We start from the raw sequence: 14,615 nt of genomic DNA on the forward strand, positions 1-14,615 counted from the left end.
GATAAGGTAGTGGACTTTGAATCGAAACTAGCTTTAGCACTGCAGATCAGGTCACCCGACGTCACCAGTGTCAGTGCATTTTCTGCAACATCCGGTCACTTGCGGTTAGCGGTTTGGCTTAAATTTACATGAAACCCTCACGTGCAGTATCAAGGACAAAATGACTGGTAGAAAAAAAAAGAAAAAGGCTGTTCATTTCTGCCATACTGTAGGTGGTAACTAACATAATGCAATTGTCCAATTAGCTCACTTTTGTGGATAAGCTCCCCTATACTACTGAGGTTTGTGTGAATGTTGACCGTTTGTGAATGAGACAGCTCGACTTCCTGTGACCGCAGCGGCTTAACCCAAGACCAATGGCACCCATAGTCCCACCCCCCACGCCCCATCTGCAGGCCATCATCAGCGATTAGCCTTCAGCACTGGGAGATTACAGCCTATTAGCACAGAGCCTGATCCACAGGAGTGACCCCGCACAACCACCTCCCCCCTATTTAAGACACCTTTCTCTCTCTCCTTTCTCTCGTCGTGGACCATATTCAAACCGTGGCTGGGAACAGGGTGGAAAGGGATCCCAACATGAGCATGACACAAGAGCAAAATGGCCACCGCGTGAATTCTGTCAATTGTTTTCGTTCCCTTCCTCCTCCCCGTCTCAGTCTCTTTTGGCTTTCTTAACGGAGGCCTAGCACCGAATGTTTGGAACGCCCATCTTTCCGCCATGATGGAAGAAACAAGGGTTAGCTACTGTATGTGCAAAACAATGGTCACTATATGTTCATATAGGAAATATATCAACAAAACCATAATTTGGATTGTCTTATTACTGGATCTCGTGATCATAGTGGAACAGTAATATTGTGCTTTTCCAGTGTTTTACCTACTCTACTACTGCACAGATATTAGGTCATTTCTTTTGAAAGTGGTTACCAATGGTCACAGGCAGCCATACTGGAAGAAAGAGAACTACACAAACATTCTGTGCAAGCAAGGCCTCATTGTGTCTGCGGTCTTTTCATGATGTAATCTTCCTTGCACAGACACATTTTCTTGTTCTCGCTCTCATTCTCTCTCTCTCTCTCCTTCCCTCCTCTGTCCTCCACCCTTTTTTTATCTCCCTAAGCGACTCTTGGCGGGACCACCCTCCAGTCCAGAAGTCAAGACAACGCTTCCTCTTCCTCTTCCTGTTACTGGAGAGGATACAGTACCGACTTGGACCCGTGTTTATTTCCTGTCCATTACTGATATTGGCAAACGCTGCCACAGGAAGTAAAACGTTCTATAGAGTTCTAGAATTCTTTTTTAATTAAAAATAAAAATACTTACACCTGAGAGGGTTAATTTAACACCTGAATAGTGGTTTGTGGAATAGTGGATTATTCACAGCTGACAACAACGACAAGGGTCAGAATGTTCTGCGTAGCATATGGCAGTTATACCTGCACTGTACTGCCATAACCAGACAACAGAGACAAGCAGCAATGGCTGTTCTATGCAGTATCGTTAATGGAGAAAGAGAGCGAGGTAGAAGGATGAGGACAAAAGACAGATAGGTAGAGAGAGAGAGAGAGAGAGAGAGAGAGAGAGAGAGAGAGAGAGAGAGAGAGAGAGAGAGAGAGAGAGCAGACCGTAACCACATTGCATAGGGAGAAAGGCATCTGTGGATCTAGGAAGTGGAAGGCACGCAAGGATCTCATTTGTGTGGTGTGGTGTGGTATGGTATGGTCTGGTGTGGTGTGGTGTGGTACAGTGTGGTACAGTGTGGTATGGTGTCTGTCTGTTGTATCTCCGGCCAGATTACACTGAGCAAAGCGATAGGAGGAAAATGGAAAAGCAATTTGGCCTAGTTTGTGCCTGGCTGGCCACCGTATCACACCACCCTCAGCTCAGCAGACGCTCTGCTCTCTCCCCCTCCCCTCCCCTCCTTCTCTCTCTCTATCTCTCTCTCACCCTCCCCCCTCTCTAAAGCCACAGTGCTCATCTCATCCTTCACCAAAAGATACACCGGCATTAGCTTAAACCAAATAATATGGTAGATATGCACACACATTAACACACACACACAGAGACAGACAGACAGACACACACACACACACTACAGTGGGGAAAAGCACATACGGAAATGCACACATAAACACTGAAAAGCACTGAAGCGTATGATGCATCAGAACATAAACCCCTGCCTCAGCGCTTTACCTTCAATCAATACAGCCCCAATATCCTACAGTAAAGGAAACAGAACACGCTGCATGCTGAAACAGCAGAGAGACACTCACCACTCAAAACACTCAGAGAGAGGGAGAGAGAGAGAGAGAGAGAGAGAGAGAGAGAGAGAGAGAGAGAGAGAGAGAGAGAGAGAGAGAGAGAGAGAGAGAGAGAGAGAGAGAGAGAGAGAGAGAGAAGACAGTTGTGTGTGTCTATAACGAGTGCATCCTGCGGGACATTGTGTGAATGATTAGTCCACCGCATATCGAGAGCGTATCAGATAAAATATCCTGTGATTGTGGATTTACCGTATTGCCACAAGATCTGACATAAAAACCGCTTGGTCCATAATCACCGGAGACAAAATAGACATTCTTCCCATACTATATTAACCATACATCAATATATATATGCATGGTATTTATAGTTTATAGAATGCCCAGCAGAGACTATTTGTTGTGTTATAGTGTTGGGTTATGAGTGACAGTATCAATGTGATGTTGGAGTTCCTAGTCACATAGACCTTGTCACGCCAAAAAATGACCATAGTGTTTGCTCTGCTCCTCTCTCGTAAAATAGTCCCATATCCCGATATCAAAGTGATCTTAATCATATCCCTACATTTGGATGCCAAACCCTTCTGGGTCTACACAACTCAGAATTGTGAGCACTGGACATTTCTAATGATGATGTAACAATGACTACTGGTCAGGTCACATTGTAAAAGGAAATGTAACCCTGACAGGGTTAATACAAGCAGTATTTACAGTATGGCCTACAATGTTAATGGTGTTGGCCTATATCATAAGTGCTTGCTCAACTACATGACCAACTACAATCTTCTTGACATGCAACAACAGACCAGTGTTCCACTGACCCGTGCTATGTTACAAGAGCAGGTGAGCTGCCTAAAGCAAGCCTGCGTGAGGTAACAGCTGACATAGGCTACTGGGTGTGTTTTTTGTTACAGGGTGGCGCACTGGCGCATGGCACTCATCCTCTCTATAATTAATTATTAAGAAGGGGAAAAAGACTTGGTTTACAGGTCTGTGTAGGCTACCAGGTGGTGATGATTAAGATGAATTATTCACAATGAGGAGTGGCATTTGTCTAGGTGCAGTGTTAAACCTTCAACGTGTCATTAAGCGCGTTGGCCTTCACTGTATGATGATTGCCCACCACACAATTAATTCAGTCTAACGGCTCTGCATAAGAATATCTCTGTGGAGCAAAAAAAGAAAGCGAGCAATAGGCCTAGTATGTTTGAATAAAAAATAATAAACATATTCTAATCAGAGACAGAGTGCCTGAAGGCAGAAAGATGGAGGCAGCGGGATTCGAGCATGCTGCTGCGCACTGTAGTTTACCGGTCGACCACAGGATTTCAGCACCACTCTCCACTGGACAGCTCCCTCCAATCAGCAGCAGCCATGAAAGCGCGTCAAGCGCTGGCGTCACATTCCCTGCCCCCTCTTCATCCCTCCCCCTCTTCATCCCTCCCCCTCTTTATTCCTGCCCCCTCTTTCTCCCTCCTCTTCCTCCCTGCCCCCTCTTCCTCCCTGCCCCCTCTTCATCCCTGCCTCCTCTTCCTCCCTCCCCCTCTTCCTCCCTCCTCCTCTTCCTCCCTCCTCCTCTTCCTCCCTCCCCCTCTTCCTCCCTCCCCGCTCTTCCTCCCCCCTCTTCCTCCCCAGCGCTGTGCCGTGGTGGTGGAGGACATAAGAAGACATCCAATCGGAAACCACTTGACTCTGTCTCGCTGTTATCGGCCTTGACGCTGATGCATTTGGCTTCAGATGACAAGATAAGACACAGTACATGATGAGATTGATTTAGAATAACCTCCATTGGTTTCATGTGATGTGGGTAATAGGCAGTAGGCAGCACAAGATGATGCTAAACTGGTAGCTATGGACGGATCGACTATTATAGGCCTCTGGGCAGCAGCAAGTCACGCCAAGCAGAATGACAGACGCGCATTTTCATTGACGTGCGTCCGGTCCGGTCTCTGTCTGTCTGTCCTCACAATGTCACACGACCTTTAGCAGCTGGTCAACAAGAAGCGCTCGTTCTTTATCCGCTGTGGTGGTTTATGGTGGAAACGGGCCTTTGTGTGATTCCTCAACACAAAGCCGACTTCCATACGGAAAATAATCCCATTGATCCGCAGAGATAGATGCTGCTACACCTACCAATGTACAGCATGAGGTTTCAGCATGGCAGCCTGTCTAGTCGTGCATTCAGCCCTTATTTCTTACCCACGATATTAATAAAGCGCACGCCTACAGTCGCATCCACTGTTTTGGATGATGCTGCAGCCCCGTTACACTGTCGGTGCTATAGGTTCGGCTCAGCAGGTATATACACGTGTAGCCGTATAATAAAGATGACAGCCTTTTACCGGCGTTATCCACCGTCTACTAGGCCGGGAAATACCCGGTAAATAAATTGTAGACCTCGGCCAGTTCTTATGGATCCGGTGACGGCAATTCAAGTATGCGAAAGTAGTACTGTACTAGTCTATTCGGTAGGGAAATAAGAAGCCGGTAACAAATGCGAACGAGAGACAATAATGCGTCTGAGCGCATCCCAAGAACGGGTGACAACAACATCACCTTATCCCGCTATACTGCTGCCCGCCGGACAATATTATTATCATCGTGATGATAAAACGGGAGGAAGAAGAAATAAAAACAAGTTGCAAAACTCACCTAATATAATCCACAGTGAGCCAGAGACCAGCACGAAGGCAAGCATGTCTCTCTCATCGAGTCTGCTGTCGCAGCGCAGCCCACGGTCCGGTGCAGCAAGAGCAGATTCAAAACTGCAGCATCGACTCTGCAGCAGTGACTCGCCGACAGTCTGGGAGATTAAGGGGGCGAGGATCTATCTGTGGGGGGCTAGAGAGCTGGGGGGCGAGGATCTATCTGTGGGGAGCTAGAGAGCTGGGGGGCGAGGATCTATCTGTGGGGAGCTAGAGAGCTGGGGGGCGAGGATCTATCTGTGGGGGGCTAGAGAGCTGGGGGGCGAGGATCTATCTGTGGGGAACTAGAGAGCTGGGGGGTGAGGATCTATCTGTGGGGAGCTAGAGATCTGGGGGGCGAGGATCTATCTGTGGGGGGCGAGGATCTATCTGTGGAACTAGAGAGCTGGGGGGCGAGGATCTATCTGTGGAACTAGAGAGCTGGGGGGCGAGGATCTATCTGTGGAACTAGAGAGCTGGGGGGCGAGGATCTATCTGTGGAACTAGAGATCTGGGGGGTGAGGATCTATCTGTGGGGAGCTAGAGATCTGGGGGGCGAGGATCTATCTGTGGGGAGCTAGAGATCTGGGGGGCGAGGATCTATCTGTGGAGCTAGAGATCTGGGGGGCGAGGATCTATCTGTGGAGCTAGAGATCTGGGGGGCGAGGATCTATCTGTGGGGGGCTAGAGAGCTGGGGGGCGAGGATCTATCTGTGGGGAACTAGAGAGCTGGGGGGCGAGGATCTATCTGTGGGGGGCTAGAGAGCTGGGGGGCGAGGATCTATCTGTGGGGGGCTAGAGAGCTGGGGGGCGAGGATCTATCTGTGGGGAACTACAGTAATAAGTGACGGGCCACGTCCAACCGTTTTACAGTGCAGCTGTCTTCGTGGGGTGGGGGGGTTATTGGAATGCCGCCTAAATAAACAGCCCCGATTCTTCCTGAAGTATGCAGTATCACTATACTGTAGCAGCATCCTTGTTGTTTTTGCACCCCTCGATTGTGGTTATGCTGCAATGGCCTACCCCCCCCAACCCCCCCCCCCCCATACCCCACCGAAATTATAAAGGGTTTGGATCGGAAGATGCGTGCAAGGTAAGGTTACTAGTATAGGGGATAACTATTCTGGAAGAAGATTTAGGCTATACCTATATATCCTATTGACCCTTTTCCAAAGGTTTTAACCTAGAAATGAGATAATTCTGCATTTTGGGTAGCCTACCATAAGTGCAATTGTGTCAAATGTCATATGTATGTAAATTGTGTAAATGTAAATTCGGGCGTCACCGACCTAAAAAGTCTTTATAGACATGAAACCTACACACGTTCATATCGATGCTGGTGAAAACCTGTTGTAAATAATTAGGATATATCTATTACCCTATTAATAGAGTTGCATTCCTAGTGGAGTTACATCCTTTATTAAACCATTATAATGAAACGACAGTATGGTCCTAGCTTGGCTGTAGACTACACAACACACCGTGCAGCAGCACCCAAAATTATGCTGCTGATTCCCCTTAGAGGAGCTCAGCTCTGACACACAGTAACCTCACTACAGTCACGTGGTGCAACAAGACACGCCCACTGAACTAACTTAACCTTGAGAATCCCTCTCCTGTTTTTCAGCGGAGAGAGATCACTTTACTCATCTTGGTCGTTAAAAAAAATGTCCACGATCGTTTTTATAATTTCATTTAATTTTATTTCAAACCTTTATTTAAACTCGAAAAGCAACGGACGTTTTCCCCTCATTTACAGTCACATCGAGTGTACATATATAGAGTTAATAAGCAAAAAAAGAAAAAAGCTTATAAAATCACACAGCATATACAATCATAACTTATCATAATAAGGCAGATGGCTCTCTAATGTTTTCCATGCTATTGTTAGGCAGATTATGAGTCACGCGTGATTCAATAGTCACTGTGATCTGAATTATGAAGTTATTGACTCCCGTCTATTTTATTAGCATTTTAACGTTAAAAAGAATCGCTAAACAAGTGTCTTCTGTTGTGCTATCTGTTGACGTATGGTAATTGCCTTATTGTGATTCCGTCACGTGACTGACCTTATCAAGTAGGTCATGGTCATGACATCCCATCTGTCACTTCCAGCAGTGCCACGTGCAACATCCACTGCCGTTCCGTACTTCCTCTTTTTCCTCCACTTCCATCTGATGATCCCAGTAAGGCGACTGTAGACAACATGGACGTGACACGGTTATTACAGGAGGAACAAGAGTGTATTGTTGAGAGGTTGGGACTAGGGGAGGCTGGTGCTCCAGACAGGTAGGCTGTTTAGACTGGCGGATTTAAAGACAGGTTGATGCTAGTTCAAATCATAGGGGGGCTAGGGTGGTCTTAGCCCCTCTGAATGACCCTTGAGCCCCCCTGAGAGAAACAATAATGCATTGTCTATTATATAGTATGGGTGGATGAGTGTAAGGATGTAATGATTTGTAACGATGAGTGTAATGATTTGAATCATTACATTTATTATATCGTAAAAATCTTTTTGACCAAGATTGTTTTTTAATGTAATAGGTATTGTATGGAAATGCAGCAAATTTCGCAGAGTAAATTTTACTCAAACTGAGTACATTTTACTCAAACTGAGTAAGATTTTACTCAGTTTGAGTCAAATGTACTCAGTTTGAATAAAGTTTACTCTGCGAAATTTACTGTGTAGGAGTGATTCAGCAGGTAATAATTGTATATACCATATGCAATTAAAACCTCACACCAAGATATTAGTTCAGTGTTTATGAATAAATCAAATAGATGAACACCAGGGATTGAACAGCTAATTATTATTATTTAAAAAAAAAAATTAACGTTTGGTTCAACCACCATGGTTTGGGACACCAAGAGCCCGCAAAGTTTACTTTGGTACTGTGTGGAACCCTTTGCTGTAGCATAATGCATGATTCCTGGGGTGTGTATGGAGTGCTTTTGTTACTGGCCTTTGAATATTTCCATTTACTGTCATACAACACTAAGAATAAGGAATACTAAGTTCAGTTAACATTAGTAGTTCATGCCCACTGCATTTAAATCCAAAACCGAGCGGGTACCTTTTAGTTTGTCCAGTTGTGTCAGTCAGTTTGTCTCGGAAATGAATATTAGGCTACTGGTAATGTTAAGTGGACAAGATAAGCTATATCACATAATATTCTCCAGCATTGTTAAAGTCTGCTGTTTGGGCGCATTACAGATTTAGGTTTGTCTATGATATAGAGATGGAAAAAACAATGACTGAGTGTGAGAATTGCTACGTGAGGTGTATGCAAGTGTCAATACATTTAACATTATGGTCCAGTTCGCATTGTTATTTCAGTGTCAAGTCATGCCAATTAAAATATATTCATAAAGCCCATTTAAAAACAACCCACGTTAAGTGCTGCACAGACCAGGGGCCTCATTTATAAAGCTTGCGTACGCACAAAGGAATGTGGACGCCACTCCTGAGCAACCTTCAGGATTTCTGCTTATCGTACGCACATTTCTGACGAAATGAGAAACTAGGACAGTTTCTGACTTGCTTCTCATTCAATTGCAAGCCATGTTTGTGCCATCCAGCACTAAATGTCCTCAAGGCAATCCATGAGGCGATCGAGACTGCATCATTAGGTTTCAGGCGGAGGTACAGTTGTGTGTCATCTGCATAACAGTGGAAGGAAATGTTGTATTTTTTTATTAATTTGACAAGGGGAAGCATGTAGATGGAGAACAGAATGGGACCTGATGGGTCTAGGGGGGCCTGCAGGTAAGACTATAGCTGAGAGAGAGGAAAATGGTCCTACGTATGTTGACAGAGAAGGTTCTATTTCTCAGGTAGGATGTATGAACCATTTAAGGCATTGCCACAAACACCAACCCCATATCGGAGACGGTCATTTAGAATGTTGTGGTCTATGCTGCGCTCAGGTCAAGGAGGATCAGGACGACGCAGTCACCTGAGTCCATAGTGAGGAGTAGGTCATTGGATACCTTCAAGAGGGCAGACTCTGTGCTATGGTAAAACCAGACTGAAACTGTGGTAGAAAATAGTGTATATGTATGAATGATATATGAATATATATGATTTACATGTTTCTGACACATGACGACACATTTCACAACCAGCGGACACACAGCTCCAAAGAGACTGTCTGTGTCCCCTTGCCACATGAAAACACATTGAACAAACAGTGAACACACAGCCCCTCACATATTTCACAATAAATGCCACATCTAAATTTAGAAATCAGTGAAATCACGTACACTCACATATTTCACAATAAATGCCACGTCTACACTTAGAAATCACGCACACACAAAAATAAGTTACGGTCACTTTGCTCCACACAGAAAGGTAAAATAGCGCATAGTATCCTCAAGAATATGTGCATAATCTTGTGTAATTTTTGCAATTGTACCTATCTAATTGACATGATTAGAAGAATTATGGTAAACTTTATATTACCAGCAATAAGTTAATATAATTAACCAAGTTCACATTGACTGTGAGATGGAGAATTGATTAGACAGGAAGTTAAGAGCGGAACCATGTAGTTCAGGTGATGCGCCAGGTCCCCCTAGGTGACGGTTTCCGCCCTCTCACGTTTTGGAGTTAACTGAGCAACACGTGTCTTCACTCCTCTTGATCATATTCTGTGCTTTCAGGTCAGTACACTGTGAAAAGTACCGAAAACACTATCGTTTAGAAGTTTTATAACGTTAGGTGAAATGAGTAACAAGAATTGTGAAATGAGTTGAATGTTTATTAACAACGTCAGTAAGAATATAAAATATGTTCTGTGCATGCACATTGTGATATGCATTTGCCGCAAGGGAAAATGGCGTTTTCCACGTTATCAAATACTAGCAGCGCATACCTGCCACTGGGGTATAAAAGACGTTATATTATTAAGGTACATTGTGACTTGTTTATCCAATGCTGAAACCTGAGCGCTGATTATAATGTGAAGAAAGGTCGTTTGACTATAATGTGAAATAAGGTGACCGAACAAAAATATGGAATAAGGGTAATCACTTTCCCTAAAAATGTGTCTAAAGGCCGCAGTATGTATACGTCACCAGAACGCACATGTCATTATACACCTCCAGTCAGAACTGAATGTTAGGAGACACCATTTTGTGAAGTTTTAATAGGAGCAAATGATCCTAGGAAAGCAATATTTCCCATGAAGTTTAAGAGCAGTCTTAAACTACCCAAAGTAGGTTACGGTAAAAGTAGGTTTGACTTTGGTAGGTTTGAACCTCCAGGTGACCTATGGACATTGATGACATGTGGCGATCTGTTGTTTCAATAGCACATTGTAATAAGTATTTATATGAGTATGACTGTTCAAGCCTTTGGCTAAAAGAGGAATAGTTAAGCTATCTCTCCCGCTCGCTCTCTCTCTCTCTCGCTCTCTCGCTCGCTCTCACGCTCTTGCTCTCTCTCTCTCTCTCTCCCTCCCGCTCTCTCTCTCGCTCTCTCTCTCTCCCTCTATCTTTCCTATCCCCTTGCCCCCCTCGTTTAAAGGTGTAATCTTACATTGTGAGTTATCCTAAAAGCTCACACATGCACGTGTAGAGTGAATATTTGGTATTGCAGTAAAGAGAAGTATGAATATGTCGCTTATGATTTAAGTGAATATTTTGACAACTATTGATATTGAACCCAAAGGGGAAATGTAAATGAAGGAATGTGATTTACGTGAATGGTTTGATAGCCAAAGATGATGAAACAAAGGTGAAAGTAAATGGTTTCAATGAATAACTTGATAACCCGTGACATTGGTACAGAGGAAATGTACATATGTAATGTAAATATGATGTTTTGTTCCTGAGAGGAGTCTTGGAGTTAACTGAGCAACACGTGTCTTCATTCCTCTTGATCATATTCTGTGCTTTCAGGGAGTGAATGGAGACCGGCTGCGAACATGATTTGTTCCGGTACCCAGTAGTAGCCCATTGGGACCGGTAACACAGACACAGACACACACACACACGCACACGCACACACACACGCACACACACACACACACACACACACACACACACACACACACACACACACACACACACACACACACACACACACACACACACACACACACACACACACACACACACACACACACACACACACACAGATGTATTATATAATCACCAATTTCTCAGTAAAGCGAAAGCATAGGTCGTACACGTAGTGACGTCACTTTCACTATATGAGAGCGAGCCCTCCAAGAGCAAAAGTGTGGAATCTTACTGAATTCAGTTGTTGATGTATCGGGGCGACAGTGGCTCAGGAGGTAGAGCAGTCGTCTGGGAATCCGGAGATTCCCGGTTCCCACTCCTCCCGGCCAGCGTGCTGAAGTGTCCTTGAGCACGGCACTTAACCCCTAAGTGCTCCCGATGTGCAGGTCGGCACCTTGCATGGTTGCCTCTGTCATCGGTGTGTGAATGTGTGAGTGAATGAGTAAAATGTGAGGAACAAATTGTAAACCGCTTTGGATAAAAACGCTATATAAATGCAGCCATTTACCATTTATATGTATACGTCAATAATTCCTCCAAGCGGGTTGACCAATTGAATCCTTTGTCTCTGAGTTTCTTGTTAAGAGTATATAGGAAAATATACCATATAATTGCGAGCCAGCTTTGATTGACAGCAGCACCACGGAGACGGTCCCTGGAACAGACCACAGCAGCCAAGACTTTGAAGCACAAATTCAAAAGGTGAGATAAATTTTTCTCAAAATTAAGTAAGGTGGCTGTGCTGTGCCTGGGATAGGCTTTGGACCGCTTCAATGAAAGAACCTAAAACAAATTAACGGGAGAAACTGCTAATAAAAACACTGTATGGACAAATATAACATTTAGGACAACCAATTCAATTGGATAAAAACAAAATTAAACAAACAAAAGCTGAAAATGTGAGACCAGACATAATTCATTTTTCATTCAGACATTTTTCCTTTTCCCTCCTTTTTTTTAAAGGCTGTTTGGTCGACAAACAGTGAGTTCTTTAGTTTTTCATGCAATAGCGTAATAATATAACGTGTGTCTTCAGCAGAGCATAGACTGCTACTGTAGGTCGGTGATAATATAAACTTGTGGTTATCAGATTGGTGATACTCTGTGGTTTAAGTATAGATTGTATGAAAAGTGTACTTAAGTTTGGTTGACTGTCATCAGTTGAACATTCTTTATGTGTGTGCTAGGTGGACTCAGGAAGAATGTTGTGGTCTATGCTGCGCTCAGGTCAAGGAGGATCAGGACGACGCAGTCACCTGAGTCCATAGTGAGGAGTAGGTAATTGGATACCTTCAAGAGGGCAGACTCTGTGCTATGGTAAAACCAGACTGAAACTGTGGTAGAAAATACTGTATATGTAAGAATGATATATGAATATATATGATTTACATGTTTCTGTCTGACACATGACGACACATTTCACAACCAGCGGACACACAGCTCCAAAGAGACTGTCTGTGTCCCCTTGCCACATGAAAACACATTGAACTAACAGTGAACACACAGCCCCTCACATCTAAATTTAGAAATCACATACGCTCACATATTTCACAATAAATGCCACGTCTACACTTAGAAATCACGCACACACAAAAATAAGTTACGGTCACTTTGCTCCACACAGAAAGGTAAATAGCACACACACACACACACACACACACACACACACACACACACACACACACACACACACACACACACACACACACACACACACACACACACACACACACACACACACACACACACACACACACACACACACACACACACACACACACACACACACACACACACACACACACACACACACACACACACACACACACACACACACACACACACACACACACACACACACACACACACACACACACACACACACACACACACACACACACACACACACACACACACACACACACACACACACACACACACACACACACACACACACACACACACAAGTGGCTCAGGAGGTAGAGCAGTCGTCTGGGAATCCGGAGGTTCCCAGTTCGATTCCTACTCCTCTCGGCCAGCGTGCCGAAGTGTCCTTGAGCACGGCACTTAACCCCTAATTGCTCCCGATGAGCAGGTTGGCACCTTGCATGGTTGCCTCTGTCATCGGTGTGTGAATGTGTGAGTGAACAGGTAAAATGTGAGGAACAAATTGTAAACCGCTTTGGATAAAAGCGCTATATAAATGCAGCCATTTACCATTTATATATGCATAAATAACGTGTGTCTTCGGCAGAGCATAGACTGCTAGGTCGGTGATAATATAAACTTGTGGTTATTGTTACGATTCAAGGTAGGAGTTGAGTAGGGCGGCTGGGTGGCGCAGCTGACATTGCAGTCGTCACCAACGCAAGAGACACCGGGTTTCCCCCCCTTTGTGGATTCTTTTGTCAAATCAGTTGTGCAATAGTCACTTTTGGTGAGTTGTTTCTATACAATTCAGTTATATGACATTTAGGTATGACACAGGACTACACAAGCATTTTTAGTATAGAAATGTGTCAACAGACTAAAGCAGGGAACCATAATATTTTGCATACGAATTATGCAGAATGTAATATCCTAACTGTCTATTACTTTTCTTGCAATTGAGCCAATTTTCCTTAGGTACGGTTTTGAGGTGTGTGTTCAACAGAATGTAGTATCAAAAACACATTCACAAAAAGTATGGGTTACTGAATGCTGAACTGCACTGTTATAATCACTAAGCCATTGTAAGACCTTACCTGTGTCCCTGTATCACTTGTCTCTGCTTCCCTTTGATTAAAAAACGTCCCTATGTCCATTTTCCTTTTTTTTGGGGCATATTTCAGTTCTGCTTCATACTAGCTCCGCTCAGCGTCATATTGCATATATCTCGCTTCAGCGTATATACACTGAATACATTTCAAAATGTACCTTTATATGCCAGCATTCATCTGGCCACACCCCCATCCGCTTACCTACATAAGCAGGGATGGTGCCACACACTCATCTCCTTCTCAAATTTCATCACAAGCAACGTGTTGCTCATATGCCCACTTGACGTGGAGAAAAATATTTACTCTGAGGAAAGGAAGAACGAGGAGATACGTTGACATCATATCTTTATTTTCTCTCTCACTATATTCGAGAAAATACGGCGATATTGTCTTCGTACTGGAGTGTCTGGAAGATGATGATCATTCTAAAAATCCTCCACCGGTTTTCGTATTGGGAGCACGCCGCTGCATGCCTCCCAACTGCAGTTCCTTGCTGTGGCTGGTTGCGGTAAAACCTTTCAGCGGCAGCTGGACTGTAGGACGCGCCGCTGTTGTGAGGAGCGGTGGGTTCCAGGTTGGTGAGTGATGTTTTGCTTGCGAGCTCCACTTTTTGTCTGTTAGTGCTATGGGGGCTAGCTGACAATGTTTACGAACACCGGCCCCAGATTAAGGGTCCTTTGTTCAAGCCTCTTAGGCAACAGCAGAGGACCTTGGTCTGAAGCCCATTATAGTTAACTAGTGGGCCACGACCAGTAACACTGGTGATCCCTGTGTTTTCTGGACGAGTGGATGTTTCTCTGTCACCGTGAGGCCCCGTCTTTCATATACAAATGAGAGTATTCCCTCACGAGGAAATATGGGCATGGATGTTCGTTAGTGGAAGA

At 44.3% G+C, this 14,615-nt stretch overlaps 1 protein-coding gene across 1 annotated transcript in view; it reads right to left on the bottom strand.

Moving 5' to 3' along the window:
• The window catches only part of acsl6 (acyl-CoA synthetase long chain family member 6), a 96,214-nt gene extending 91,169 nt beyond the window's left edge, over nucleotides 1-5,045 (bottom strand). Inside the window, exon 1 of the mRNA XM_084320858.1 lies at nucleotides 4,914-5,045. Coding sequence (XP_084176984.1) covers nucleotides 4,914-4,959 — 46 coding nt within the window. The 5' untranslated portion in view covers nucleotides 4,960-5,045. The remainder of the gene's footprint in view (nucleotides 1-4,913) is intronic.
• Nucleotides 5,046-14,615: the final 9,570 nt, after the last annotated feature.

This window comes from Notolepis coatsorum, assembly GCF_963971535.1.
Source record: "Notolepis coatsorum genome assembly, chromosome: 8".
NCBI classification, from domain to species: domain Eukaryota; kingdom Metazoa; phylum Chordata; class Actinopteri; order Aulopiformes; family Paralepididae; genus Notolepis; species Notolepis coatsorum.